Source organism: Lutra lutra, chromosome 12 (assembly GCF_902655055.1).
Source record: "Lutra lutra chromosome 12, mLutLut1.2, whole genome shotgun sequence".
NCBI lineage: Eukaryota > Metazoa > Chordata > Mammalia > Carnivora > Mustelidae > Lutra > Lutra lutra.
In genome coordinates, this window is record NC_062289.1 from 84,027,909 (window position 1) to 84,055,661 (window position 27,753).

The window sequence follows — 27,753 nt, forward strand, 5'->3', positions numbered from 1 at the left end:
TAGGTTTCTTCCAACTAGAACGGTCACAGAGATTAAAGAAGGATAATGAGTTCACGGGCTCCTGGATCTCAAGAGACTTCTAGATGGCTAGGGAGACTGAACAATTGTACCCCAAATTGTGTTGTTTCTGAAAGAGCACAGCTTAGCCCATCTGGTTGCCTAGGAGTCTTCCTCAGACTTGGTGCAAAGGGGTCACATGAACAGATTTCTGCTCATGATGCTCTGGTCCTACTGCTTTTCTGAGGATTCCTTCCTTGTGTGTACTAAGCTAGTCCCGACAGGGCCTTTGCACATGCTTCTCTTGCCGCATTGGACTTCCTACAGGAATGGTGGCTGGTTCCTCCTTTCTCATCCTTTAGATCTCCTTGGCTCTCCCCTTCTGAGTGCGCCATATTTTACTATCTCTAAGGTTCTTTTCTATTTTCTTACTTCAGCATCCATGTCCTTCTTCGCACTCTCCCAGTTGGTAGCCCTTTGACTTGTTTCTCGTTTGCTTCCCTTGTCAGGCTGTTGGCTCCACTGGGCAGGGGTGTTTCTTGTTTTGTTCAGAACTGTATGTCCAAAGGTTAACCCACGTAAAAGGTCTCAATCTTTGCTCAAGAAATGACGTGGCAGCTGCACCGTTCTGAGGAACCGAAGGCATCTAAAGTTGCTTCCCCATAAAAATGCCCTTTTGGGATTCCCCAAGGCAGGCTAGGCTTAGGCTGCAAAACTTCTTTCCCGTTGCCTGCTTTCTTTGGATCTAGACAGTTCTTTTCCTTGAGGAAAAAGGCTCTATGTCATCACTACGCCTTCTCCTGCGCCGCCGTGACATCATTACTGCTCGCTGCGTCACAAATCCATCCACAGCTCCTTTCTCACGCTCTAGAAACCCCCAACCTTTCTGGGCTCAGCCCAGCTTTGCGTCTCGCCCCGGGCCCTGCCTTCTACGTCACGTCCGCCCGCCCGCGCGGTGATGACGTCATGCTCCTGAGCTGGCGTCACGTGTCCCCCCCCCCCCCCCGCCGGGGGCGGGCCTTGAGGGCGGCAGTTCCGGTCGGCGGAGCCTGGCGGCCGGAGCTGCAGCGGCGGCTGAGACGCGGGGATGGCGGGCGCTGGGAGCGAAGCCCGGTTTGCCGGGCTGTCGCTGATGCAGCTCAACGAGCTGCTGGAGGACGAGGGACAGCTGACAGAGATGGTGCAGAAGATGGAGGAGGTGAGCTGGGCAGGGGCGCGCGGCGGCGGCGCCTCAAGGAGGGGCGTGCGGGGTCGGGGGCCCGCGGCGGACTGGAGGTGGCCCGAGGCGGGGGCGATCGCGGTGCCTCAAGTTGGGTCGAAGGGTCTGCGAAGAGGAATGGGAGGGCTGGAGACGGGGTCGGGGCGAGGGGACGGAGCTGGGGCCGAGCGGGGGAAAGCGCCCTGAGACGGGGCTCGAGGGCTGACCGGGTTCGGGGCGAGGCTTTGAGGCGCCGAGGCTGGGAGAGTCGGGAACGGGCATTTGGGCACTCAGGGGACCGTGGCTGAGTCTGGTGGGATGAGGAGGGAATTAGGGGGATGAGACTGGGTTATAGAAGGTAGAGGGGACTGTCGTGGAGGACTAAGGGGTGACTGAGACTGGAGAGAGGGGGCCGAGGACTAGGTCTGGGGAGGGGGTTTGGGGGCTTGACGAGAGGGTTGAGAGGTACAGGCGGACTGCAGCAGGAACTGGGGTCTGCGAATAGGTTTTCAGGGGGTGAGAGGACTAGCCGGCTTGCCATTTCTAGGATGGGTTTGAGGGGGCTGAGGCTCTGTAGCCGAGTCTGGACAGTAGTTCTGAGATGGACTTTAGGATTGGGAAGGGTCTCTGAGGTTGTGGGAGGCACGAGGCCATGGTCTTAGCTAGGTTAAGATTTGAGGGGTCCGGGTATCTAAGAGTTCCCGAGTGTTGGAGGGTTCGTATGGGGTCCGCCTTCATTTGGAAGTGGCCCTAGCAGAGCCGTCCTAGGTGGTTCTCCTTGGTCTGGTGGGTGGGAGCAGGAATCCCTTTCTCCATAAAGTTGCCCCTTCCTGTGAAAGAAGGGAATATGGGAATCTAGTGTGGTGGCTTTGCCCCAGTGTCTTACCCTGCTGGGGCCTGTGAGAGTTCCTGGAGCTATAAACCAGGGGTTGGGGGGCTGACAGCCAATCCCCGCCTCTTCAGTAGTGGAGGTCCTTCCCAGCCTCCGAAAGGCATATGCCACCCTGTTTCTGGTTATCTCACTGCATCTCTTGCGGCGTGGTTTGCTCTCCAGGGCAACTGGCTTCACGCTTGGATTTGCAATGTGTGTCTCTCCTTTTCCCAGCCTTTTTGGACTCTTTCTCTGAATGTCCCATCCTGTGGGTCTGGGGCTCGTCCAGGCAGGTGGACACAGGCTGATCCCAGCTCTCCCCAGCCCATTTACCACTCCTCCTTTGTCTACAAAGTCTGAGCCTTCCCACGCCTACAGGGCTGAGCCTCTCACCCAGAAGCCTGAGTGGGGGCTTGGGGCTTTTGGCTTTCTTTCCGAAGAGGGATTGTTCAGCACTGAGCCAGTTTCCTTAAAAGGGGGCTTGTATGGAGGTTGCACATTCAAAATCACTGGAAAACCCTCAACAGATTATTGTCCTGAGCTACAGAGAGGCCACTGTAGTAAGATGGTATCAGTCTCTCCATTAATACACCCCTTGTATTCACGGGCTTTGTAACTTGGCACATAGAACATTGCTCCGAGATGCAGTTTCCCTCATTTATGGTCTCCATGTGGCACTTTCCATTTTAGAGAATAATAAGTGACAAAATCCATCTTTCTTGACTGAAAGAGTTTCATGTCTCTAAAGAAGTAAAGTCTTTGCCTAGTTTCTCTGCTTTTCAGTTGCTGGGAGACCTTTTGTTGTATGTCAGCAGGCATCTTTCTAGTTTAATAATAAAACGACAGGTATGTTTTTGTAATGTGTAATACCACCTACAAGTTATTTTGCTGTGGGACTCTTCTGTTTCAGTAAGGACAGAATACTGTATTTATATTGGTGTAGTTAGATTGATTATATTCTACCGTAATAGAAATAAACGGCCTTGTAGCGGAGGGAAGATTGTGGAGAGAGTCGAGTAATTCTCCTGACTCCGAGGCTGTTAGGGAGAGCATCACTTGTTTCCTCTACTCAAGAAACTGGAGATTATTATATAAAGGGAAAGGCAAATTAATCCAGCAGAACATTTTTGATGGGCTTTTTTTTTTTTTTTAAGTAGAGGTAACCATCCTACCAGAATATTCTATATAAATAACTGCACTTGATCAGACTTCATAATCACATAATTCAAGTTAACTTACGCAGCAGCAGTTTTTCTTCGGGGTGTAGTGCTTTTAAAAACAAGGAAACTGATCCAGAAGACCAAACGTCAGCCAAGCAGTTCAGCTAGCTACAGTCACACTTAGCAAATCCTGTTCCTGTGGTCACATGTGGCATGTTTCTGTAAGGAACAGGTATAACATGAATAACTAAAATTTTGGCCATGGTACTTTGACTCAGGAATTAGCGTTATGCATTGGCTTATTGGCTTTTTTTTCGGGGTGGTTGTGAGACACAGAAGAAAATACTCTGTGAACTGTCCTCTCCTGACCAAAGGGAATTTACAGACTTTGGAATCAAATATTCTAGGCTGGACATGGCCACTTCCCAGCTGTGTGATTTCAGGCAAGTTAATCCACCTCTCTGAGCATCTGTTGGGAGAGGGCTAATAGAGTTGACGTGGGGATTATGGGAGATAGTGCACGTTAACACAGCATGTAGTTAATGCTCAATAAAGAGTAACTGTAGTCACTAATAATCAGCTAATTCATTGTTTTAGAAAGGTGCTGACAGCCATTAATATAGAAGATCATCCTGACAAGTTAATAGGGTCTTAGTTCAAGAATGTTAAGTAAATTTTTATTTGCCAGTAGCTTAAGAAACGTCTTACCTTTCTGTCATCAAAATGGTTATGTATCCCAGTAGGTCTAGGAAGAGACCGTGAATGGAACAGGCCTTTTTCAAGCGTAGAATCTCTTAATCTGAACCAAAGGCTTTTTTTTTTTTTTTTTAATTGGCAGAAGGAAGTGTTTTAAATTGTAGAGTAAGACTTCTTCGAGCCTGAGGGGATATTTTGTGGCGACTGGCAAGCGTGGCTGGGTTTCGAAGGCATTCACTGTTAGGTCTGAGCACAGCTGGGCATTATACTTCCCTTACATTGTTTTAATTGGGGTGTGTGCACTTTAGCACAGCTCAAGACATTAAAATCATGTCGGAGCTATAGACGGTCTCCTTTCCAGTGTCCCCGTGTTTATCTTTTCCTGTTCCTCCTGTCCATTATGCAGTTCCCTAAATGTAATACCATCTCCAGTGATCTTTGCTCTTTCCTTTCCTGTGGGCTGACGTTTCATATGCACACATTTTATTTTTATTTAAAGTTATTTTTACATGGCAGTGGAATGTGCCTTTCTCTCTCCGTCCACATTAACCCCGTTGGATTTACAGGGCACTCCCTTAAAAGGAACTGTCGCTTAGGGGATTAGGCAGCTAAACCGCACCTCCTTGGGTCACTCCGTGTGCCTTCTGAGGAAATGTTGATTGGTTGGCATTAACTAATAAATCCACCTAACTAAGGTTCAAAACCAGGATCTGTGTTCCTTTGGCAAGTGAACATGCCACATGCAGAAACGCTGAGGGGCTGAAAAACAGATGGTTTTGTGGAAAGAGTCTGGTCTGGGAGAAGCTGTTTCCCTAAGGCGTGTTCTGGTGTGATTTGTGTGGGGTTGCACAGCTCCTGCGTGAATCATAATGGCTCATTGAAAAGTACTGACCTTGCTTTAAACCCAGGGACTGTTTCCTCAACACGCCGAGCGCTGGTGGGACTGGTTTTTGGAAGTTAAGATTTAAACTCTTGGAGTATCTGCTACTAGAGTTTCTGTTCACGTTGTGCAGTCATTGTGTGGAAAGGCTGCAACTTTTACATTTGAGTCTTCTCTTCCATCGACTTATTATTTTCACTCTTGAGTAAAAAATTACTGTGCCTGAGATTGTTTTCTGAAATTCAGTGTTTTTAAAGGAGGCATTACGATTTTGTGGAGGGGCACCTGGGTGTCTCAGTCAGTTAAGCGTCTGCCTACAGCTCAGGTTGTGATCCCAGGGTCCCCCACTCAGCGGGAAGCCTGCTTCTCCCTCTCTCTCTGCCCCTCCCCTCCACTTGGGTACACTCTCCCTCCCTTTTTTAAACAAAGTCTAAAAAAAAAAAAGTTTTATGGAAAGAGCATAGCTAAGAGTTGTGTGATGATCTTTCAGTTACTTAAACCCTCTGTGCTTGGTTCCTCCACTGTCAAGTGAGGGTAGTAAACTATGTGGGTGTTGTGAGGCCCAGTGGAATGGCAGGTGAAGGTAGTACTTGGCACAGAGGGGGCATCTGTACAGGCTAGCCCTCTTGAGAGAGATTCAGGAGGTGCCTGGGTGGCTCAGTCGTTAAGTGTCTGCCTTCGGCTCGGGTCATGATCCCAGGTCCTGGGATGAGCCCCGAATCGGTCTCCCTTCTGGGCCGGAGGCCTGCTTCTCCCCTCTCCCACTCGCCCTGCTGGTGTTCCCTCTCTCTCCGTGTCTCTCTCTGTCAAATAAATAAATAACCTCTTTTAAAAAAATAAAAAAACAAATAAGATTCAGAATTCTTAGACTGGCTGGCTTAGGTGAAATCACTTACGTAATTGCTCTGTCCTACCTGTGCCTAGATTGAAAGGACTGTGGGTGTGGTATAGTGCAGGACTGACTTTCGATACTAGCTGCGGACCTTGGGCAGGGACTGTCTTCCCAAGTGGAGTATCCGCATTGCAAATAAAAGGGATGGCAGCAGTGACCTACTTTATCGGGTTGGTTGGGTGGATGAAATGAGTGTTTAAGATGCTTAGTACAGCACCCAGCACAGTGGGCGCTCAGGAAGTTGTTATCAGCTGTTACTGCTAAAACGAAAAGGCTTCATATTCTTGCTGCCATTTCAAGAAGATCGCACTTCAGTTCCACAGCTGTGGGGCACTTACTGCATGCGAGGCATTTTAAAGATGGAAACATGAGTAGGGCATCACAATCCCCGTATTATAATTTGGGGAAGAAACCGAGTACACAGATACAGCACAAGAGAGAATGAGCGGTGGGGAGTTTGAGTTCCAGAAGATAAGCGCGATGACGATGGACGACGATGGTGGCAGCCCAGCAGCGTGGACATACCTAAAAGCGGCACTTGAAAATGGCTAAAATGGTATATTTTATATTTTATCACAATTTTTTAAAAAGCCTAAGAAGAAGGGTCCCATGTGAATTGTAGATGATATTGAAGGGCGAGTGAAGAGGTTCTCTGGCTCCAGTAGTTAGCTCCCTAGTGCAAGAGATGGATTTCGATAGGTGGGTAAGATTTAAGAAGGTAAACGGTCAGATCCAGTAACACCTGGGCGCGGGCGTAGAGTAACGCAAGGGGCTTCTCTGTACCGGCAGCCAGCGTAGGGGGTCGGCGCTGTCAGCCCGGCGAAAGCCTCCTCTGTGCTCCATCCCGGGCATGGCAGCCCCGTCCACCCCCCGCCAGGGTCTTGAGTTAGGTATTTACTTCTCTAAGTCGGGTTCTGAGGGAGAAATACGGGGGATCAGGAGGAAGTGACAGCAGGAAAGCACGGGACAGGCTTCCTAAGTGGTGAGTTGCATCTCCTCTGCCAGATGAGGTCTCCCGCCATCAGGGAGATGGTGGGGGCGGTGGGCCGGCGGGGGTTGGGGGTGGGAGGCCTATAGTTTGATAGCAGTGAGTTTCCATGACTTTGCGGAGCCCAAGAGCGCTGTGATCAGACGTGCACTTCAGGAGGCTGGCTTGGCAGTAGAGTATGGGCGGGTGAGTGCAGGAAGGTTCAGGAAAGGCCGCTTGGAAGTGGAAGTTCAGGAAAGAAGAAGCCAGGGTTGGAGCTGGGGCTCTGGAAGGCGGGATTCCTGCCTCACCAGCTTCGTCCCCCACGCGCTCCCCCTGCCTCCTCAGTTACAGACGCACGGCACCGTCCCTTCGCTCCTTCTGATGCCTCTTCCATGGCGCTCGTCACACGTTTTGTCACATTGACTTCCTTGTGTCCCTGGCTGGTCTGGGGGCTCCATTTCGTCCTGTGTGTCTTTGTGTCCTTGGCATGTAGGTGCTGCCCGGTGAGTGGAGCTAACTGGCTGCAGGTGGACACAAGTACGGGGGGTCAGGGGCGAGGGCTTCCTGAGACCCTGCGGCCCGAGCACGAGCTCGGGTCGTGTCGCCTCTGGCAGCAGCTGGAAATACAGCTCTAGAGCTGGGGAGCGGCCAGCGGACATACGGGTTTGGGGCCCGCTTCCTTCAGGAAGAATGTAAAAGTTTGAAAGTCCACCAGGAGTAACTTTCGGGCTGGGAGAAGCCCAGGGAGAAACGAGGCTGGTGTTTTATGGGCAGGCGGACATCCTGTTACAGTGTTTGTACCGACCGTATCAGACGAGTCGAAAGAGGAACCTGGAAGCAGACAGAACTGTTTGAGCCTCATCTGTCAAGCAGAACTGATGTGCTCTCGAGCTAAGTCAGCGCGGTTGTTTGTACACAACCCTGCCTCGCACTGGCTCAGCCTGGCGACTGCTGGACTTGACGAGGGTGTGAAAGTGATATGCATTCGGTAGGAAGCGTATTGGAATTTTTTTTAAAGATTTTATTTATTAATTTGACAGACAGAGATCACAAGTAGGCAGAGAGGCAGGCAGAGAGAGTGGGGAAAGCAGGCTCCCCACAGCAGAGAGCCCGATGTGGGGCTCGGAACCCAGGACCCTCAGATCATGACCTGAGCGGAAGGCAGAGGCTCAACCCACTGAGCCACCTAGGTGCCCCCGTACTTGAAATTTTTAGTTTGTCTTGTTGCTGGCTCACGATCCATTGTCCCGTCCTCTCCTGTGATGCTGGGCAGTGGCTGCCCCACCCCCATCAGCCACCTGATCACGAGGGTCCACTACCAGTACACTGACCGCACCTGCACGGCCCTTCTGTTTGTCACTCTCAGTGCAGTAGTCAGGAAGTTACATGGGATCGTCAACATTTCCTTATAAAACAGGCTCGTGTGTGGGTGCCTGTTTGGGTCAGTCAGTAGAGCATGCGACTCTTGGTCTCAGGGTTGTGAGTTCAAGCCCCATGTTGGGCATGGAGCTTACTTAAATTTAAAAAATAATAAAATCTTAAAAAGGCTTTGTCATAGGTGGTTTTGCTTACGTCCGTGTTCTGAGCACAATTAAGGTGGTCTAGGATAAGTATGGTGTATTTGCTAGATTAGACGTATTAAATACATTTTTGACTTTGTGCTATATTTTTAAAATTTTTTTATTAACACATAATGTATTAGCCCCAGGGGTACAGGTCTGTGAATCGCCAGGTTTACACACTTCACAGCACTCACCATAGCACATACCCTCCCCAATGTCCATAACCCAACCACCCTCTCCCTACCCCCCTCCCACTGGCAACCCTGTTTGTTTTGTGACATTGAGAGTCTTTTATGGTTTGTCTCCCTCCCGATCCCATCTTGCTTCATTTATTCTTTTCCTGCCCCCCAAACCCCCCATGTTGCCTCTCAACTTCCTCATATCGGGGAGATCATATGATAAATGTCTTTCTCTGATTGACTTATTTCACTCAGCATAATACCCTCTAGTTCCATCCACGTCATTGCAAATGGCAAGATTTCATTTCTTTTGATGGCTGCATAGTATTCCATTGTGTGTATCCACATCTTCTTTATCCATTCGTCTGTTGATGGACATCTAGGTCCTTTCCATAGTTTGGCTGTTGTGGACATTGCTGCTATAAACATTCAGGTGCACGTGCCCCTTTGGATGACTTAATGATATTTTTTATGATGGGTTTATCAGGATATAACTCCATTGTCAATGAAGGAAGATCTGTATTTGGCTTTTTCACAGTATTTGTAGCAGAATGTTGCTGTGGGGATTATGCCCAATGTGCAGTGCAGGGTTTTCTGTAAACGCCCTGTGTGTCAGCCGCTGCTCACGTATGTAATCACGGACTCTGAACGTGCCGAGACGAGAGTTGGTTTGTTTCCCCCTCTGCTGTGTGGGTTTTTCAGATTCTGTCATTATTAGGGAAAACTCTCTTACCTAGGAGTAAAAGGCAGGAAAGTTGTTCGTAGAGTTGGTTCCTAGGGAAAGGATGAAAGCAGGGAGGTGGTCAGGGCTGGGTTGTCACAGATTGTGTTGCAAAAAAAAAAAGAAAAAGAAAAAGAAAGCATTTCTCACAGAATTATGAGGAATATTATTCATTACTCTGCCGAGGAGTTGGTATGAAAAGCAGATATTGGACTGGCTTGTTGTAGTACAAGCAGTGTCATAGTTAATGTTTCCTTCAAGTCTGATCTTTCATTATCACCAAAGCTGGTGCCACCAAGAGTGGCACCTCGAGGTTCTATTCCTGTCCGTTGCCCGGTGCCTGGGGTGGCAGAGGGACAGAGGGAGCGCTGATTACCGCCTGCCATCAGACCGCAGCTGTCATTAGCGTGAGCGCAGCTGCGGCCGAGCCGGTTCATTCATTACTCAGCCTTTACGGAGCACCTTGGGGATGGGAAGCCACGAAGGCACTTCACTTTCCTCTTTTAGGATTGCGCAGCGTGCAGAAGTCAGTCTTCCCAGACATTGGGTGGGTGAAACAGTGGTGATGGGACACTAGCGGGAGGGGACCCAACAGGCCTTTGTGGGGGTGGGGGGATCCGTAGAGAATGCTTCCTGGAGGAGATGACTCGTGAGCTGTGACTCAGAGGGAGAGTGAACAGGTAATGAGGGAGAAGGCCTTCCAGGCATGGGGGCAGACACCTGGCACAGACAGAGAAGGCTGGAGAGGGGTGCGCAACAGGACTGTTCCGGCCGCGCTGGAAGGTCAGGGCAGGGCGGGGTCGGGGAAGAGGCCAGAGAGGCCTGTGACACCAGGTGGCTTGATCCTCTTGGCAGAGGGAGCCACGGGAGTGCTGTGGTCATAGTTGGGACTGAAATGGATGGTTCCAGCAGCCCTGATGGTGGAGGCGGGGGTGGATTTGAGGGGAGAAGACCAGACAGCAGGGAGATCAGCTGGAAGGCTGAAAGCTGGTTTATAACAGAGAGCTTTGGGACAGCCAAAATCACCGACGCAGGGGCTCACACCAGGCTCCTCGGAGGGCCTGGGAGTCTTGTTTTGTACCTAATTCAAACGGGAACACATTTGGTCATATGGTTTCGCTGTCAGTGGCGGATTTTTGAAGGGTATAGGGAAAAACGAACCGAGCCGGTAACACCTCCGGAAATAAATGATAAGGAGGAGGCAAAAGTTATAAAAAGCCTCATGAAAAATATAAGGTCAGTTCTTAAGCGTATTGGCTCACGATGGGATTTGGGTTGCTAGGAAACCCTGGGCACCGTTACCCTTCCTAAATGTCTGGCCGGAGGATTAACCCCGAGCAAGCTGCTCAGCCCGGCCCCGGGGCCGTTTTCATAAGGTGCTGCGGCTGTTGGCTTCGGGGCGGCCCTTCCTTGGCCGTCCTCGAGGCCCTAATTCTGTGCACGTCGTGGTGGTTGCATGGAGAGGAGTTCCGTGGTGAATCCGTTTGGAAAACCAGGGCTAAGAGGTTTTGGTTTTGCTTTGCTTTGTTTGGTCCTTACTGCCCGGGTGTGCGGTGAAGCCCCAGAGGGCCAGACCGCGCCGCAGCGTTTCCCAGACTTGCTCGTGGAACTTCGTGGGACTGCTTCCCTGGGGCTCGCCTTGGCAAGTGCTTCTGTAGGGGATAAGTGTGCCATCTGCTCCCAGAGCCCACGGGTACTGCCGCTTCACACGCGAGCTGGAGTTGCTTGGTATTCACAGCACTGGAGAGCGCAGGGGTGTGCGGCAGACGGGAGCTTATTTTAGTTGTCTTGAGCATGTTCTGATTCCAGGTGATCAAATCTTTAAAAATGTGTTTTGTGGGGCGCCTGGGTGGCTCAGTGGGTTAAGCCGCTGCCTTCGGCTCAGGTTATGATCTCAGGGTCCTGGGATCGAGGCCCGCATCGGGCTCTCTGCTCAGCAGGGAGCCTGCTTCCCTCTCTCTCTCTCTCTCTCTGCCTGCCTCTCCGTCTACTTGTGATCTCTCTCTGTCAAATAAATAAATAAAATCCTTAAAAAATATATTTTAAAAAAATGTGTTTTGTGTTTATTATAGAAAAATTTAAAAATGCAGAAAATTATAAGGAAGAAAAACATAATCACGTGTAATACCACCCAGAGAGAAATACTATTGACATTTTATATGGGTTTTTTTGTTTTGTTTTGTTTCCTACTTTTCTCCCACTGGGATTATTCTGTATAGAGAGTTTTTTTGGGGGGTATGTGTGTGTTTTAACCTAAAGTTATACTCTGGGCATTTTCTTATTTTTATGTCCTTTTTTCTTTTTCATTGTTTTTTTAAGTACCCAATGTAGGGTTTGAACTCATGACCCTGAGGTCAAGACTTACGTGCTCTACCAACTGAGACAGCCAGGGGCCTCATTTTCTTATTTTTTATCAGAATATTATATGACTGTTCTTTTGTTGTTGTTTTGTTTTGCTTTGTTTTTAAGATTTTATTTGAGCGAGAGCACACGTAATCCCAGGACCCTGAGATCATGGCCAGAGCCGAAGTTAGACACTTAACTGACTGAGCCACCAGGTCCCCATGACTGTGTGTTTAATGGCTGCTTGATACTTGATCATGTGGATATGTCCTAATTTATGTGACCATTCCCTTATTGGATATTAGGTGCTTTTTCTTTCTTTCTTTTTTTTCTTTTTGCTATCCTACATTATATTGTGATTAACCTCTTTGAACATAAATCTGTTAATCATTTTTTCTTTCTTTTTTTTTTTAAGATTTTTATTTATTTATTTGACAGAGATCACAAGTAGGCAGAGAGGCAGGCAGAGACAGAGGAGGAAGCAGGCGCCCTGCGGAGCAGAGAGCCTGATGTGGGGCTCGATCCCAGGACCCTGAGATCATGACCTGAGCTGAAGGCAGAGGCTTTAACCCACTGATCCACCCAGGCGCCCCGATCATTTTTTTAAGTTGATATTTTAACTCTTAAGTAGGCAGTTTTTTTTTTGTTTGTTTGTTTTTTGTTTTTTGTTTTTAGTTAGAACATCAAATTCCCTATAGGAGATAACATTGCAGGTCTTTTTTGTTATGAAATTTAAGTAGAATAATTTCAGGGTAACTGATTCTTCTTTGATCCCTTTCTCTACCCCTGGACTTAAAAAAAAAATCCCACTATTAGAATAGTATTTTCTCATACTGAAGAGAAGATGAATAATTTTAGTCATGTGAGAGTAAGTTTTATCCACTAAACTGAATTCTTGACTCAGGTGTTGGAAAGTTTATATCATGATGTATTTTAAGTGTAAAAGCAAAAATCGTCAAATGATGTATTCTTAATACACATAATCTAGGCTCCACCTGGTTAGGCATTTTCGTATTTGCACCTGCGTAAAGACTATCCTAGAAAATTCTCATACATTCATTTCTTGTACATTGTGGTTAAAAAGAAATCGAGAAAAGGGAAAAAACCCTTGAGCTCTTACTAATCGAATGATTGCTTTGGTGGTTTGCCCTGGTCTGAAACTGCTAACAAGAAAAGCAGAATTTATAGGGCGCCTGGGTGGCTCAGTTGGTTAAGTGCCTGCCTTTGGCTCAGGTCATGATCCCAGGGTCCTGGGATGGAGCCCTGCAGATCCCGTACCATCAGGCTCCCGCTGAGCAAGGAGCCTGCTTCTCCCTCTCTGTCTGTCACTCCCCCTGCTTGTGCATGCTCTCTCTCCCTCTCTCTCTCTCCCTGCCACATAAAATCTTAAGAAATAACAACACAAAGAAACCCACAAAAAAACCCCAGAACTTAGAAGGTCTGTCTTTCATAGGCTTTCTTTTGGGGAAGGGTAGGAGTGATTTGGATTTAAAATTACAGTAGAAGCTATTAATCCCTTCACTTAACCGGAGCGTCCCCGTTATTGGCATTTCCCTCCATCGGACATAGTGATTGATGCCCCCCCCACCATGATCATGATCAGCTGTCTGGACATTTCTGTTCCCACACTGCGGCTGTATGCTTATTGAAAGTTGAGGACCTTTCTATTCTGGTTTTCTTTTCTTTTTAAGATGTTATTTATTTGACACACAGAGATCACAAGTAGGCAGAGAGGCTGGCAGAGAGAGGGGGAAGCAGGCTCCCCGCCGAGCAGAGAGCCCGATGATCCCAGGACCCTGAGATCATGACCTGAGCCAAAGTCAGATGCTTAACCCACTGAGCCACCCAGGCACCCCTCTATTCTGGTTTTCTTACAGTAATTAACTTAATTTCATTAAATACTGCGATAACTGATGAGCCATAGATGAAAAGGCAAGGAGAGAAGGTGGAGTTGAGTGCTTTGAAGAGTTAACAGAGCGGGGCCCTAGAGACAGACTTGTTAGTGACTTAGGATGGACCAGGCTGCGGGGAAACGGAATTCCAGGATTCTGCACTCGTCTCGCATGGCCAGTGCTTAAACCCTCCACATCAAAGGGTGTGGTCTGGATGAAAAAGAATTTCTGGAACTCGAGCTAGTAGACCCTTTCTCTAGGAAAAGAGCTTTGCCTTGAATGAAGAAGTGGACAGATATATATCTTTAAAATTTTGTGTGTTTACTGATTTACGGCTTTAACCAAACAGCTCAGCTGACCAACAGCTGATTGGTTCTGATAATATGGACTGAGGGCGGGGCGCCTGGGGGGCTCAGTGGGTTAGAGCCTCTGCCTTCTGCTCAGGTCACGGTCTCAAGGTCCTGGAATGGAGCCCCGCATTGGGCTGTCCACTCAGCAGGGAGCCTGCTTCCCTTCCTCTCTCTCTGCCTACTTGTGATCTCTCTCTGTCAAATAAATAAATAAAATCTTTGAAAATATGGACTGAGTACTTCTGGATGGCTTCCCTGGCTCCCTAGCAGACATTGATTCGGTAGGACCAAGTGTGACAAGCCCCTTGCCTTTAGGAGACAGGGACAAAGGCAGTTAACACGTTGATTGGTTTGGGTGTTCCTGTCCTGCCTTCTGTTCCTCCCTCTCCCCAGAGTACTCAGGAATTACAAGGTCACGATCCTAAGAAAGTAACATATTCTGACAGGTGACAAGTTATCAGAACCGGTCACACCTATTATATTTCTTTCTTGTTGACATCATTATCTAGGAAGTCCAGGAAGTAGGGAGGTCCCGCCCCCCTGTGAATGTTAGGAATAAGTCTTCTAGGAAAACAATAGCACCCTGGTATGTTGAACCTGCCAGAACTAGAAAGCTAATTCTTCTCTGGGACTAGTCCATTTATTTTCAGACGTAGCCTTTTGCATTTCTATGGTTAGTTGCACTTGAAGGCAGTGACATTCTAATTTTAAAGAGGAGAGCCAGGTCCATATGGAAGGGATCATTCCTCTCTCCGTCTGGTTGCATGCTACTTTCTGAGGGCAGCAAGTTTCATCTCACGGATTTTGACACCTTCAATCAAAAATAGCAACCTTTATTAATCTAGCACGCTCGCGGTGTTGAGCGGGTTGTTTTGGTGGAACATTAGGTAAGCAGCCAGTAAATTTTCTCTCCCAAGTAGGCTGTAGCCTTGGAGATGGTTTCACACAACCCACGAGGTGGTTGTATTTTAGGGAACTTTAATAATGTTCTATAGTCCTTTCACTGTATTTTTGAGTTTTCAGATCTTTATAATTTTGTTAACATGTTAAACAGTCCAGCTCTCAGCTGTTAGGTTTTCTCATTTAATTTCGGATTGAATTAAGCTACGTTTGCAGCACAGCTCTGAGGTCCTGTGGGCTTGGATTACGGGCTCGAAAGCCTGAACGTACTTGGAAGATGGGAGAGCGAGGACTTTGTCGCTGGCAAGGTCTTCACTGAACGAATGGAAGATGAAGCTGGGCTTTCTAATAACCTAAGCTCTAACAGTAAAGCCCGCACTGAAATTGCGTATGATCTTGGTGATTTTACCCTGAGATTAATTGGTGATCTAGATCAAGGGTAGCACAATAAAAGGAGAGATTAACCTGGCTGAATGCATGCCAGCCTTTTGGTCATCTGATCCATAAGCTTGTGCATAGTCTGAATGCAACTGAACGTTTTCTACTGGCAGGAAGTACAAAAGCTAAGTTTTGTTTTTCCCCTTATCTTTATATTATGGATAGCTTTCAGTTTAATTTTATCTGGAGAGGAAAATATGAAAATCAAAATGAATTTCCCACCAAAAGGAGCCAGCATTTCTTTGAGAGGGGCTGTTCCAGATTGGGGGCAGCAGATGTACACACGGGTCTGAGACCCCTTGTTTTGCTAGAGAGTGGGGCAGCTGTCCAGCCCCTGGGGACCCAGCTGGAGTGTCTCCCACCGGCAGTGCAGTTCGAGCGTCAGGAGGATCACTAACTGCAATTAACTGAAACCTGTAAAAAATACAAACCTGTTACTTAATAAAGATCCTCCCCCAGAAAGCTTATTAGTCATTATCAGAGGTTGCTTCATCATTAACTCAGGCTTCTAAAAGTTGCTTTAAGGCTGCGGGGAGGTTGCGGTGGAAATAAACAGTCCTGCTTTTCCTGTGTAAACGATTTCAGATGGTCAGCCAGACGAGGCAGAAGCTCCTTACTCAAGGGCTCGAAGCAACACATGCAGAAGTTGAAATCAGAGAGTTATTGTTAACTTTTGTATGATTATGGCATTATCGTTATAAAGTTCTTCCGTATTAAAGATACACACTGAAGTTAGGGTGAAATGATAAGATGCCTGAAATTTGCTTTAAAATACTTGAGGAAAAAAGTAGGGGGGGCGCCTGGTGGTTTAGGTTATGATCCCGGGGTCCTGGGATCGAGCCCCACATCGGGCTCCCTGCTCAGCGGGGAACCCGCTTCTCCCTCTCCCTCTGCTGCTCCCCCTACTTGTGCTCTCTCTCTCTGCCAAATAAGTAAATCTTAAAAAAGTGGGGAGTACCTAAATGAAGCAGGGTGGGCACATGTCAGTAACTGTCAAACCCGGGACGAGGTACACAGATTCGTTATACTCCTCTCTCTACTTTCCCTTCGTGTTTGAAAATATCCTCAATAAAAAGGTAAGTAAAAGATATTCAGATGAGTGAACCCTAGACTTGAAAATAGGGAAATGAGAGTAGATCAGCTCTGTGCGTGGCTGGGAGATGCTACGGGTCATGTGGGGCATAATCTGCAGAAAACGTCCCTGGGAGAGTGTCCTGACACTGCACCTCGTGACTCTGCTTACTCACAGGCACGCCAGACTCTGCTGCTCTCTCAAACCTCCCTGAGATTGTATTTCTTTCCTGGGTAAAATGGGGGCAGATCGGCCTCCCCTTCGCTGAGGGGCTTAAATGCATGAAGAGCAAGAAGGTGGCACAATGCCAGGCATACAGTAGGTGCTCAATAAATGTTAGCAAATGCTGTTGAAACATGAAGTTTTCACATCACCAGTAACTTAAGTCTTTGAGTTTGTATCTATTTGGACTTCTGTTGTTCTTTTCTCTTTTGAGCCATTTATTTGAAGAGCAAATGCAGTCTGTGTTCAGGGTTGCAGTGCGCAGGGTCTGGCGCCCCCTGGAGTTGGGCAGCGTGACGCTCAGGGCCCGCCTACACTCGGGGTCAGGACAGACTATTCTGGTTACGGGCTCCCCAGAACCCGGGAGCAGGTGCTTCACTGGTATTTCCTGACGAATGAACGCATGAACCCGCGCACCCCGTGCACCGCTGTGCTGGAGCATCTTGCTGTGGCCGTTACAAGCCGTCCCCGAGGTCCTGCAAGTTGTGAGCGTTTTAAAACTACAGTCCTGGGGCGCCTGGGTGGCTCAGTGGGTTAAAGCCTCTTCCTTCAGCTCAGGTCATGATCCCAGGGTCCTGGGATCGAGCCCCACATCGGGCTCTCTGCTCAGCGGGGAGCCTGCTTCCTCCTCTCTCTGTCTCTCTGCCTGCTTGTAATCTCTGTCTGTCAAATAAATAAATAAAATCTTTAAAAAAAAAAAAAATACAGTCCCATGGTGCCCTCGCTCACCCGTTCCCACCTGCTTTCCCGGCGGGGGAGGGCTGAGTCGCCACTGCAGAGGCCGGCGCTGTGTGAAGCTGGCTCCTGGCTGAGGTGTCCCCGCGTGTGTTCCGTGTCGCCGGTTTCTCTGCAGTGGTGGGCAGTCTTGCTTCAGAGCAGTCGCCGTCGTCCTGAGTCTCCTCCTACAGTTCACCGCCAAACCACGGTACACTGTGGAAGCGTCTGGTTTGGGAAACCTCCGCAGAGCTCAGACCTCCGACCCAGCGCCGGCTGGCCGGGCGCAGGCGGCTTCCATCCCTGTGCCTCGCAGCGGTGACCGTTGCGCGTGTGACCCAGAGGGCGGTTGATACGGTCTCTTCCACGCCAACTTTATTTCTGACTACACTTCCCCAGCCCAGATTCAGACAGAACGGCCTGCGTGTGAGGTAGCACGTGCGGGCTGCGGGACCTTCCTGGATTAACGTGAGCATCGCCAGAGACAAAGGGGTCTTCACGTTTCTGCCTGGACGAGCATGTCTAAAATACCTCGTTTTCTTTCTCTTTCTTTCTTTTTTCTTAAAGATTTTATTTATGTATTTGACAGAGACACAGCGAGAGAGGGAACACAAGCAGGGGGAGTGGGACAGGGAGCAGCAGGCTTCCCACCGAGCAGGGAGCCCGATGTGGGACTCGATCCCAGGACCCTGGGATCACGACCTGAGCGGAAGGCAGCCGCCTATCGACTGAGCCACCAGGCGCCTGGTTTTCTTTTTCTGAAGTGTGTGTGTGTGTGTGTGTGTGTGTGTGGTGTGGTCGACGGTCCTTATTTTTGTCTGTTGCTGAAGCACCGCTGCCCTGTAACATCATCCGTTTCAGGCGGAGCACGTAGTGCTCGGACGCGTGTGCAGATGATTCAGCCACCAGGATAAGCGTGGTCCCCATCTGTCCCCTTCCCGCGTTGTTACAGTATCACTGTGTTCCCTCTGCTGTACTCTCCGCCTCCGACACAAATGTGGAACTCAAGTCTGTATCTCTTAATCCCCTTCACCTGTGTCACCCTTTTTTTTTTTTAATTTGAAACAGCTTATTTTTCTAGAGCCTCTGCTCTTCTGGTTCTAGTACTAACAGGTTGTTTTAAAAAACCGCTTTCTTCCTGTAAACTCATGCATGCTTGTAGTGAATTAGGCACCATGTACAAGGAGAAATAGGAAAGTTTAAAAGAGAAGATCGTTGAGAGGTTGCTGTTGTTAACTTGGCGTGAACATCAGTCCAGACCGCTCGCGGGGGGGGAGAGGTAGAAGGGAGGAGAGAACTGGGGTGCTGCTCCGCAGGCTACAATCCTGCATCTTGTTTTTCTGGGATTAGGAGCAGAAAGGAAACTGGAGTCCGTGATTAAAAACGTGTCCTTACCACAGCGGGGCTGCTTCCTGAAAGGGTTTCTCTGTGGTTGAGAAAAAGGCTCATGAGAACCATGGAGAGGTCAGCAGCACGGTTTTCTGTCCCCGGGGTCTGGTGGCCCTGTGACCGGCCTCCTGCACCGTGGTGACCCCACAGGCATTCTCAGGGTCACGGCCCGGATCCAGTCAGGCGCCCAGGCTGGGCTCGGTCTTATGGGAGGTGCGGGGCTGGGCTGGATGTCGCCCACGGTGGCTGTCGCTTGGCCTTGCTGAGCACGCTTGTGCCGTCCCCACGGAGAGGGCCGAGGCCGGTCCAGCCAGGTCGCCTTTGCTTTGCAAATGATGGAACAAGACTGGCTGTTTCCTCCACATTTCTAATCTGAGCTGCGGAAAGGAGTGTTACGGAGCAGAGTCTGTTTCTGCGTGAATGCTGCATTCCGGGCGTGTTCTGAGGCTCTCGGGGCTGGGTTGGCTTTAGTGGGGGCTTCTAAGCTGTCCTGGCCTTGTCCCCTGGAGAAAGCCATGGGTGTGCTCTGGGTAGCCACTCAGAACTTACCGGTATTTACTGACGTAAAAATATCTGAACACCCAAAGGCTATAAACAAATGATGGCCTGTGACAGGTGTCACTTGTCCTTTGATTGGGCCCTTGCTGGCTGGCGGCTTACACCAGCCTTCATGCGTCCTGTGCAAGCAGAGCGCCCTTTGATCCTAGCCGCGCAGCTTTGGGCTGCTCTCTTCTAGGACTTCCTAACACACGGGAGATGTGCTTTTGACCTGTTCGAGACCCTTCGAGAATAAGATTTCTTTGTAGCTGTGTTATACACGGAGACCAGAGCAGCGTGCATAGCCGGACCCAGGCCTGGGCCTTCTGGAGGATTCGGCTGACTCGGGGTTGGTCTGAGCCAGCCAGCACCCCTCCCCTCCGGTGGTTCTCAGGTCCGGCCGCCGCGGGGGAGCACTGCGCAAGAGCAGTCCTTTAACCGCATGTTGGAGGCAGGCGCTTTGGGATGCGAGCGCCTTTCCGTGGTCCCTACAGAGATCTTTGCTCACAGCCATGCCTCTGCTGAAGATGGAAACCCTGCTTTCAGAATTAGCCTCAGATCCAGTGTGAGAACCGCCCCGCCCTAGCCTCGGTCTCAAGGCCTTGATCAGGGGGCCTGTCTGCATCAAGGGTTTGGGGCATTGGGTGCTTGTCCTACACAGCTTTGTCCCCCCTTCCACGGTATATGATCCATCTTATTTGCCGGACCTGGCCTCGAGTGACCAGCTTTGGGGTTAGGGAAGGATCTCTGACTCAGCAGAGCCCTACTGTGTGATCCCCGGGAGGTGCTTGGCACACCGAGACCCTGCCTGTGTTAGCATTCGGTGAGGGGAGACCGTGAGCAGGGACACAAATTTCCTGTTTGCTGATTGTCGCCAGTGGCAGTGACGACATGGGTGTGGGGCCCCGCGAGAAGGAGCCTGTGGGATGAGCAGACCTGAGTTCCGGAGGCGGTAGAGGGAAGGGCTGGTGGGCAGGTGGGGACCAGGTCCCCTGCACCCCAGCAGTGAGGGCGTGCTAAGGTCTGTTCCGTTTAACCGGGCTAAGGTCCACTGAGGTCCATTCCAGTTGTGACGACTGAGTCTGTAGGCCTCAGTAGGAGCGTCGTCTTCCTCTCAGCGCTCTGCGCCTCCTTCGGCTTGGCAAGTAGTCGTTGCCCAGCCAGCGTTTATTGAACAAAGGCTGAAGATCGAGTCCGAATGCTGGAGTGCCGGCAGCTGGGGCCTGACTGTGGCCTTGAAAACTTGCCCCTTCTCAGCTGTCAGATGAGACTGGTGTGCCAGGGGGTGGGCTGTAGAGAAACTCAGCAGCTTCTTGATTTATAATTTAAATTTTGAGGTAGTTGTAGATTCACAAGCGATTGTAAGAAACTAAAGTGATCCCATGTGTCACAGCCTCACAGCCATGGCATTGACCCTGTCCGGATCCGGGAGAGCAGATCCCGTGCCCGTGAGCCTTCTTCCTGAGGTCCTTGCCCGACCACTCAGCTGTCTCCATTTCTGCCACTGCCCCCTCAGGAGTGTGGTGTACACCGGCTCCTCGAGCTTGTGACCCCCGCGCTGGCTTTCTGCCCTCAGCTTGGTTCCCTGGCGTCTCCTGCAAGTTCCCATGTGTGTGTCAGGCGTCCTTCTTTAGGACTGAGCGGTGTTCCGTGGCGTGGATGGGGCGCACTTGGTTCTGCCATCCGTCCCCCGGCGGACGACGGCTGCCTGGTTTCGGGGTTTGGGCTGTCACAAGCTGTGTTGAACATTTGCGTGCAGGGTTTTGTGTAAACATAAGTTTTCATTTCCCTAGGGGTGAATGCCCAGGAGTACAGTTTCTGGGTCGCATGATAGTTACATGTTTAGTTTTTTTTTTTTTTTTAAGATTTTATTTATTTGACAGAGAGAGGTGGGGATGCAGGCTCTGCTGAGCAGAGAGCCTGATGCGGGGCTCGATCCCAGGACCCTGAGATCATGACCTGAGCCGAAGGCAGAGGCTTAACCCACTGAGCCACCCAGGCGCCCTTGCATGTTTAGTTTTAAAAGCAGTTGCTGAGCTGTGGTCTTGAGTGGACTAGACAAGGGTTATGTTTGTTTGTTCTCCCAGCTGGCTTAACAGTAGAAGGAGAACCTCTCGTGCAGCAGCTCCCGGCACTCTGCGCGACACGAGGGCCCCGATTCTCCCTGCCGGCTGGAAGCAGCAGGAGGAGGGTGTTTCTGCTGCACTCACGTTGTAGTGGTGAGCTAGAGGCTCAAGTTTCTGTCTTAATTTAAATCCCGTTTTAAGGCAAGCCAAATTTTTAGGGCCCTGGCCCAGCTCATGGGTATGGAAGGTACCCCGTGTCTGCTGTGGGGACCGGGGGCCAGGGCGCATGTGCAATGGGTGCGCGGATGCACACCGCTTTGGGAGCAGGCCTGGTACCCTGGGTGGGCTTGGCGGGAGTGGGAGGCCGCGCAGTGGGAAATCTGCACCCAGACTCTCAGGAGGAAGGAAGTCGGGCAGGACGGTGCTCCGTGGAGGCCTCAGGTCCGCGCAGTGCGGCTGCCGAGGGCAGGCGGTGGTGGCGGAGGCCAGTCGCCAGCCAGCACGGATGGCGGCCCATGTGTTTGGGGTTTTCTTTAAGCATAGCTTTGCTGAGTTTTATTAGGAATGCTTCACCTTGTCTCAGACCCGTCCACTTTCCCTCACCCTTGTGGTCTGGGGCTCCACGGCTTCCTCCCAAGTCACGCCGGACAGGCAGATCCGCTCCAGCCTTGGATCTGGAGCCGGGAGGACTCCCGCTGTCCTCCTAGTCGAGGAGGAGCCAGAGGTGGGCAGGAGCCAGAGGTGGGCGTGGGAGAGCGAGCAGGGTCACTGTAAGCGGAATTCATCCCCGGGGGTGTCAGGCTTTCGTGTTTGATCTCTGAGCCTGATGACTGGGCCTGGATTGACATCATGCCAGCTGGTTCTCTGCTGTTAAACGTGATTCCCTAACTTCCTGTGGAGCCGCAGAAACGGGTTTGGAACCGATCTCGCCCTGAATGTGCACAGCTGTTGAGTCCTGCAAGCGCAGGGAGGAGGAAGGCATCCCAGCCCCCGCGCCGCTAGCGGAGCAGAGAGCCTGGGCAAGTCAAACGGCCGCCCGTCTGCGAGTTGTCGGAACGGAAGTGGCTTTGCTCTTGAGAACAGGGAGCTGCGTCCATGCTGGAAACCCAGAGGGGCTGGAGTCTGGGCCCGGAGTGGCCCGCATGCGGTCTCAGGGTCTCGGCCGGGCGCCAGGCCGAGGGAAGCATGTGGCAGCTGTGTGTGGGGTGGGGGTGTGTGGGGAGCCCTGGGGGACGGGTCTGTGAGCTGACACTCGTTGGTTCTCATCGTGCCGTGTTTCTTGCAGACGCAGAATGTTCAGCTCAACAAAGAAATGACGCTCGCCGGCAACCGGAGCCTGGCGGAAGAAAACCTCCTGTACCAGCCCCAGCTCGATGCCCTGAAAGCACGTTTGACCCAAAAATACCAGGAACTCCAGGTTCTCTTTGAAGCCTATCAGATAAAGAAGACCAAATTAGGTAACTTTTCCAAGGTGATCCTTGCAAGAATGAAGAGTGGAGGGAAGGGCACGTTTGCAAGCTGTTGGGCCGCGGGGAGAGCAGCGTTCCCGTGGGAAGGTTCCAGGTCGAGACCCTGGGTTATGCCACAGAGAAAGTTAACTTACAGAATCATTCTGCCTGCTTAGAGAAGAGACTTAGCCACTTTTCAGACAAAATTTCACCTTGTCCAAACAGCCCAGAAAAGTCATGTTCTGAATCATCAGGAGAGAGTGGTCTCTCCTGTGGGCCAGGCCCACTAACACTAACACAGGGTTAATGTTCAGATGTACTCCTCTTGGGGATGTGTCATCGTAACGTCACACTTCGATTGACGGTCATGACAGAGCTGTAGGAACAGAGTATGGGGTCGCGTGGGCTCTGCGTGGCTTTCCGGGGCGCTGCGGGGAAGGAGGGGTAAAAGCCCGCCCTCCAGTGAGGCGGACGGGAGGCCTGGTATGGGGTCGCCCCCAGCGCTGTGCCACCCCAGTGCAAGCTCGGAGGCAGGCCCGACAGAGGGGTTCTTCCCTGGCTGGAGGACGCGTGTTGTGATGTAGATCGGTAAAAAGCACCTTGGGAAAAGTGGTTTGGCAGGACCTACCTGAAGGCGCCCTGTGCTCACTCTGATCCAGCCAGTCCGCCCCGGGTGTGCGGCCGGCAGAGACGACGGGCCCGAGGGTACTCGTGGTAGCTTTGTTGGTAACAGCCGAGTGTGGAAACCGCCTACATGTCCGTGTGCAGAAGAAGGCTGGGTCCGTGAGTTCTGGTCTCCACGCAGTGGACACTGAAGGAGACGAGGGGATGTCAGGTCCACGGTGTGGGGGGAAGGAGCCAGCACAGAGCTCGCCCTGGGTGATGCGTTCCCGTGACTCTCCCAGCCAGGCAGGGCCGGGCATCGGGGCTGCCTCGGGGGCAGTCTCTGGGAGCAGGCCTGGGGAGCCTTTGTGCGTGTTCTGTATCCTGATCTGGGCGGTGGTGCTTGGAGTTTATACACTTGAGAAAACTGAGGTCCTGGGCTTAAATTCCTCCTGCTCGATGTACATTACCACTCAGAAATGAATACAGCCGAGATCTGTGTGGGGCGGTTCCGGTCACCTCACATGTTGGGTGACAAGCCTCTGTAGGGCCGGTGACCGGTGACATGGGGTGTGGGATGCGTGGCACAGCCCCGAGTCTGTCCTGCTTTGTCCTGTGTGCTCCTTCCTCCTGGATTTTAAGGCCTTGCTTCCTGGAAAGCCGGCTTCTACCTTCCCAGTTAAAACGCGCCCCCCTCTGAGAGGAGGGTGGCACGGAGTCTGGGGGCGTTCTAGAGTGGCTTGAGGGGCTGCGGCCCGGCCGCCCCCTCCTCTCATCATGCCTCTTGCTTCTTCCAGACCAGCAGTCTAGCAGCGCTTCCCTGGAGACGCTGCTGGCGCTCCTGCAGGCCGAAGGGGCCAAGATTGAGGAAGACACCGAGGTAAAGCCAGCCAGCGTGGGCGCGGGGCCCCAGAGCACAGTTGCCAGGGTCTGGGCCACTTTGGGAACCGGGGGGGCGGCCCGTTGCTCCGCAGCCAGGGGGCGGTAGTGGGTCCGGTGGGCTCCGATCCGCGGGCGGGGCGGAGTCTGTGCGGCCGTGGAGCGCTCAGGGTTGGAGCCTCATTAAGAGATACGGCCTGAGTAAGGGTCAAACGTTGCACGAACGTTGCAAGGTTCGGCCGCATGGTCGAGTTCACCGCTGGGCTTGGGTGGGGGCCCTGGTGGGCACGAGCCTGCTTTGGCCCCCTGAGCCCGTTGGGGGCGTGTCTGTGAGGGTGCGGCCGGCGGGAGGAAGGAAACGGCTCCGGCTGGCTCGGTGAGGGCATGGGAAGCGGGTAGAGTGGTTTCCTCTGCGCCTCGAAGCCCAGCAGCTCGGGGCTGAGCCCGCTTCCTCTGAGGCTGGCTCCCCCTCGGGCCTGCTGCCGTGTGCAGCTCATGGGGTGCGGCAGGCGGCCTGGACCAGCTGCCTCTTTCCCCTTCTCTCTGCGGGGGGGTGGGGGCCTCCTCGGAGGTCGGCCGGTCTGCGGTGGGGAGCGCGTGGCGGGTGGGGTAAGTGGGGGACGGGATGGAAGGAGGCTGGGTGCTGCCTCTCCCTGGGCGGTGAAGGGAGCTTCCTTCCCTCGGGGCTGACCTGTCCCCATAATCTGTTCTCTTGCCGCTTTCAGAACATGGCAGAGAAGTTTCTGGACGGAGAGCTTCCTTTGGACTCCTTCATCGATGTCTATCAGAGCCAGCGGAAACTGGCCCACACGCGAAGAGTGAAAATCGAGAAGCTCCAGGAGCTGGTGCTGAAGGGGCAGAGACTTCCGCAGGCCTCTGCGCCGGCCCCGCTGCTGCCCAGGGTGCCCGAGCCGGTGCCCACCGCCCCCCTGCCCTACCCTACCTCAGAGGCCAGCGGGCCCCCCTCCATGCTACCTCGGCGCATCCCCCCACCTCCGCCTCCGGTGCCTGCAGGACGCTTGGCCACGCCATTTACCGCCGCCATGGGCTCAGGACAGGCGCTCCCGTACCCGGGATCCCAGTGCCCGCCCCTGCCCCCCCGTGTGGGCCTGCCCCCCCAGCAAGGATTCTCCGCGCAGTTCGTGTCTCCATACCCGCCCGCTCTCCCCCAGAGACCCCCGCCGCGGCTGCCGCCACACCAGCCCGGCTTCATCCTCCAGTGAGCCTCCCCCGTCCTGCCTGGGAGGCCGCACCTGCCGGCCGGGCCTCTGCACGCACAGGCTGTGAGGACCAGGGTGCTGGTGCCCTGGGCCAGCGCACCCATTTGATTTTAGAACTAGTAGGTCAGCGGTAAGTAGCCATAGGACCCGGTTTGGTACCCGGGGGTTGTGTGTGCAAGGCCTCCGCCGCAGTCGCGTGGGTTTGTTTTCGGTGTGATTTCTAAGTCTTGTAACGTTGACGGACTTCTCCGTCTGGGGGAAGAGCGCCCTCCCTCCCCACCTGGAACCGTGGTCCTCCCCTCGTGGGTTCATTTAATGAGCATGTTCCATCGTTTCTGCTTCGTTTGCAAAAGACTGGGCCACACGGGCTCGCCCACTACATGCCACCGTCCCTGGTCAGGGTGGGCCAGGTGGGCTGCCTGGAAGGTGCTTACTGAATCTGGGGGGCAGGGGTAGCCAGTCCCCTCCCCCCCAAAACCCGGATGCTTTGAAGCCCCGTGCGGCATCGGCGCTGGGCCCACAGCCAGGGTGAGTGGCAGCCAGGCCGGAGGAGATGGGTCTGAGCTGGGCCTTGCACGGCGATGAGCCCTGCTCCCCCTCTCTCCCCCGCCGCGGCCACCCCGGACGGTTTCTACAAAGAAATACTCCCCTGGTATTTTTACTATGTCTGTAATTTTTCTGTTTTATATTGGCAAAGAAAACTTTTTGGACACAAGACCATTCAGGGAAACTTTATAAAAATGCACATATTGTTTTGAGCAAAGTACAGAAGTGAATGCCATTTCCTTTTTTACAAGCAGTGTATGGTCACACCTGTGGGTGCCTGTGCTGTGCCTTAGTTTCCCCCTGGTGCCAGTGAGGGGCCGGCCCCGGCTCCCCTGCAGGCCCCCAGGCTGGGCAGGCGGAGGGGCAGCTCCCACGAGCGGCTTTACTCCCCGAGAGGCTTGGTCGGGGCACTGCCGGCGGAAGCAGCCTGTCCCACGGTGGACCAGGATCCTTGTAGCCAATCTCTTCTTCGGCGGGGGCCTCCGGGCAGGAGGGGGACAGAGGGACCCCAGCAGCATCTCTGCTGCGCCCAGATTATCGGATGGTGCCAACAAACTCCCACTCTGCCATACCCCACGCTCTTCCTGGCCCTTTGGGGTCTCACCGGCCCAGGTAGCAGAACGGTGGCAGAGCTCCACAGGTCTGTCCCAGCAGGCCAGGGGTGAGGCCACCACGCTTTGTCTTCAGTTCCCCTGGGCAGGGACACCCCTGTACTGTCACTGTAATGCTCCCGGGGCCGGTTTACTGCCCTGCCAAGTGAACTCGGTATGGATGTGGGGGCCGGCACTGCCAGGGCCGGGGCTGTAAAGCTGGAGGACCCTTCGTAATAAACAGAATCAACAACGGTCCTGTCATTTCGTTACTTGGGGATGTTCGTGGTGTATTTGGTTCTAGACGCTCCGTGATCAGTTCCGAGAGGGAGGTGGACTTTGTGTCAAAGTCGGGAAGCCGCCTCAATGGCTTGCGTGTCTGCTTGGACTGGGGGCCCTAGCACTCGTAGAGCGTTTTGTGCTGCTGCCCAATCCCCCCAGCCAGGAGGAAAGGGCAGAAAGGGGGGAGAGAGGGTCCACAGGGTCCGCACTCTGCCTCAGGCCCTGTCCTGCAGATCACCAGCACAGGTGGCACTGCTCAGGGACACTCAGGCCCTTGACGGTTTCAAATGACCGAACTGAATGGGGGACCTTTTGTTCTGGAGCCCAGAGCCCCGCCAACGGTCCCAAGTGGAGGTAGGTGCTGCTTCCCTCTCGAGGCTGGGAGAGGGACCCTGCCTCCAGGGCTGCACTCCACCAGCCCCTCAGTGCCCCCCCGCCCCCCCGGGGGCTGTGGTGCCCTGGGAGGGACTTTCCTCACTGTGTCCCCCAGAACAGGAGCACCAGGCTCAGCTCCCCTGCTGCCGCCGCCTCCAGGGGGGCTGCCAGCCCCTGCCCCGCCACGCTCCAGGAGGACACGTGAGGGACACTGCTGGGGTGGTCCTGGGAGGAAGGCTCTGAGGAATCCGTTTGCTCTTTTGAGAATTTGTGTCTGACAGTTGCTCTCTGGTGGCTGCTTAGGAAGCTTCGAGCTCGATTTGTAGCCTTCTGCGGGGGGCACTTGCTAGACGGGGCTGTGCGCTTGGTGGCTTCTCGCCAGCCCAGCTTTCTTTGATCCTCACCTACCCACTCGGGGCCCCTGTGCTTGGGAGGACGTTGGGGGGCACGGTGGTGGGGGGTGCAGAGGTCCAGCCCCCCGGCTTCCAGGGGCAGGTTTGCGTCGAGTCGGGCTAGCAGTTCTCCGGATCGAGCGAGTGTGGTCCACGCGGGGCTGTCTGCACCGGTTTGTGTGCGGCGGAGCCGAGCCCCTTGCGTTGACGTTCTGAAGCGCTTTTCCCTTACCAATGAGAACCAGGCTCCGGCCCCACCGTTCTGTTGGGGAGTTTCAGAGCACTTCGACAGCTCCACCCCGACCTCCCAACCAGGCTGGAGCGAGGCGGGGCCCCACTTCACCCCATGGGAAAGCCAGGCCCAGGGAG

At 52.6% G+C, this 27,753-nt stretch overlaps 1 protein-coding gene across 1 annotated transcript; it reads left to right on the forward strand.

Annotated features, from left to right (window-relative positions):
* The first annotated feature begins 1,018 nt into the window (after positions 1 to 1,018).
* Positions 1,019 to 26,590, forward strand: VPS37B (VPS37B subunit of ESCRT-I). Its single transcript, XM_047698097.1, has 4 exons — positions 1,019 to 1,195; positions 22,335 to 22,506; positions 23,898 to 23,980; positions 24,705 to 26,590. Exons 1-4 carry the CDS (start codon positions 1,085 to 1,087, stop codon positions 25,200 to 25,202), a joined length of 864 nt encoding a protein of 287 aa, XP_047554053.1. The 5' UTR covers positions 1,019 to 1,084; the 3' UTR covers positions 25,203 to 26,590.
* Positions 26,591 to 27,753: the final 1,163 nt, after the last annotated feature.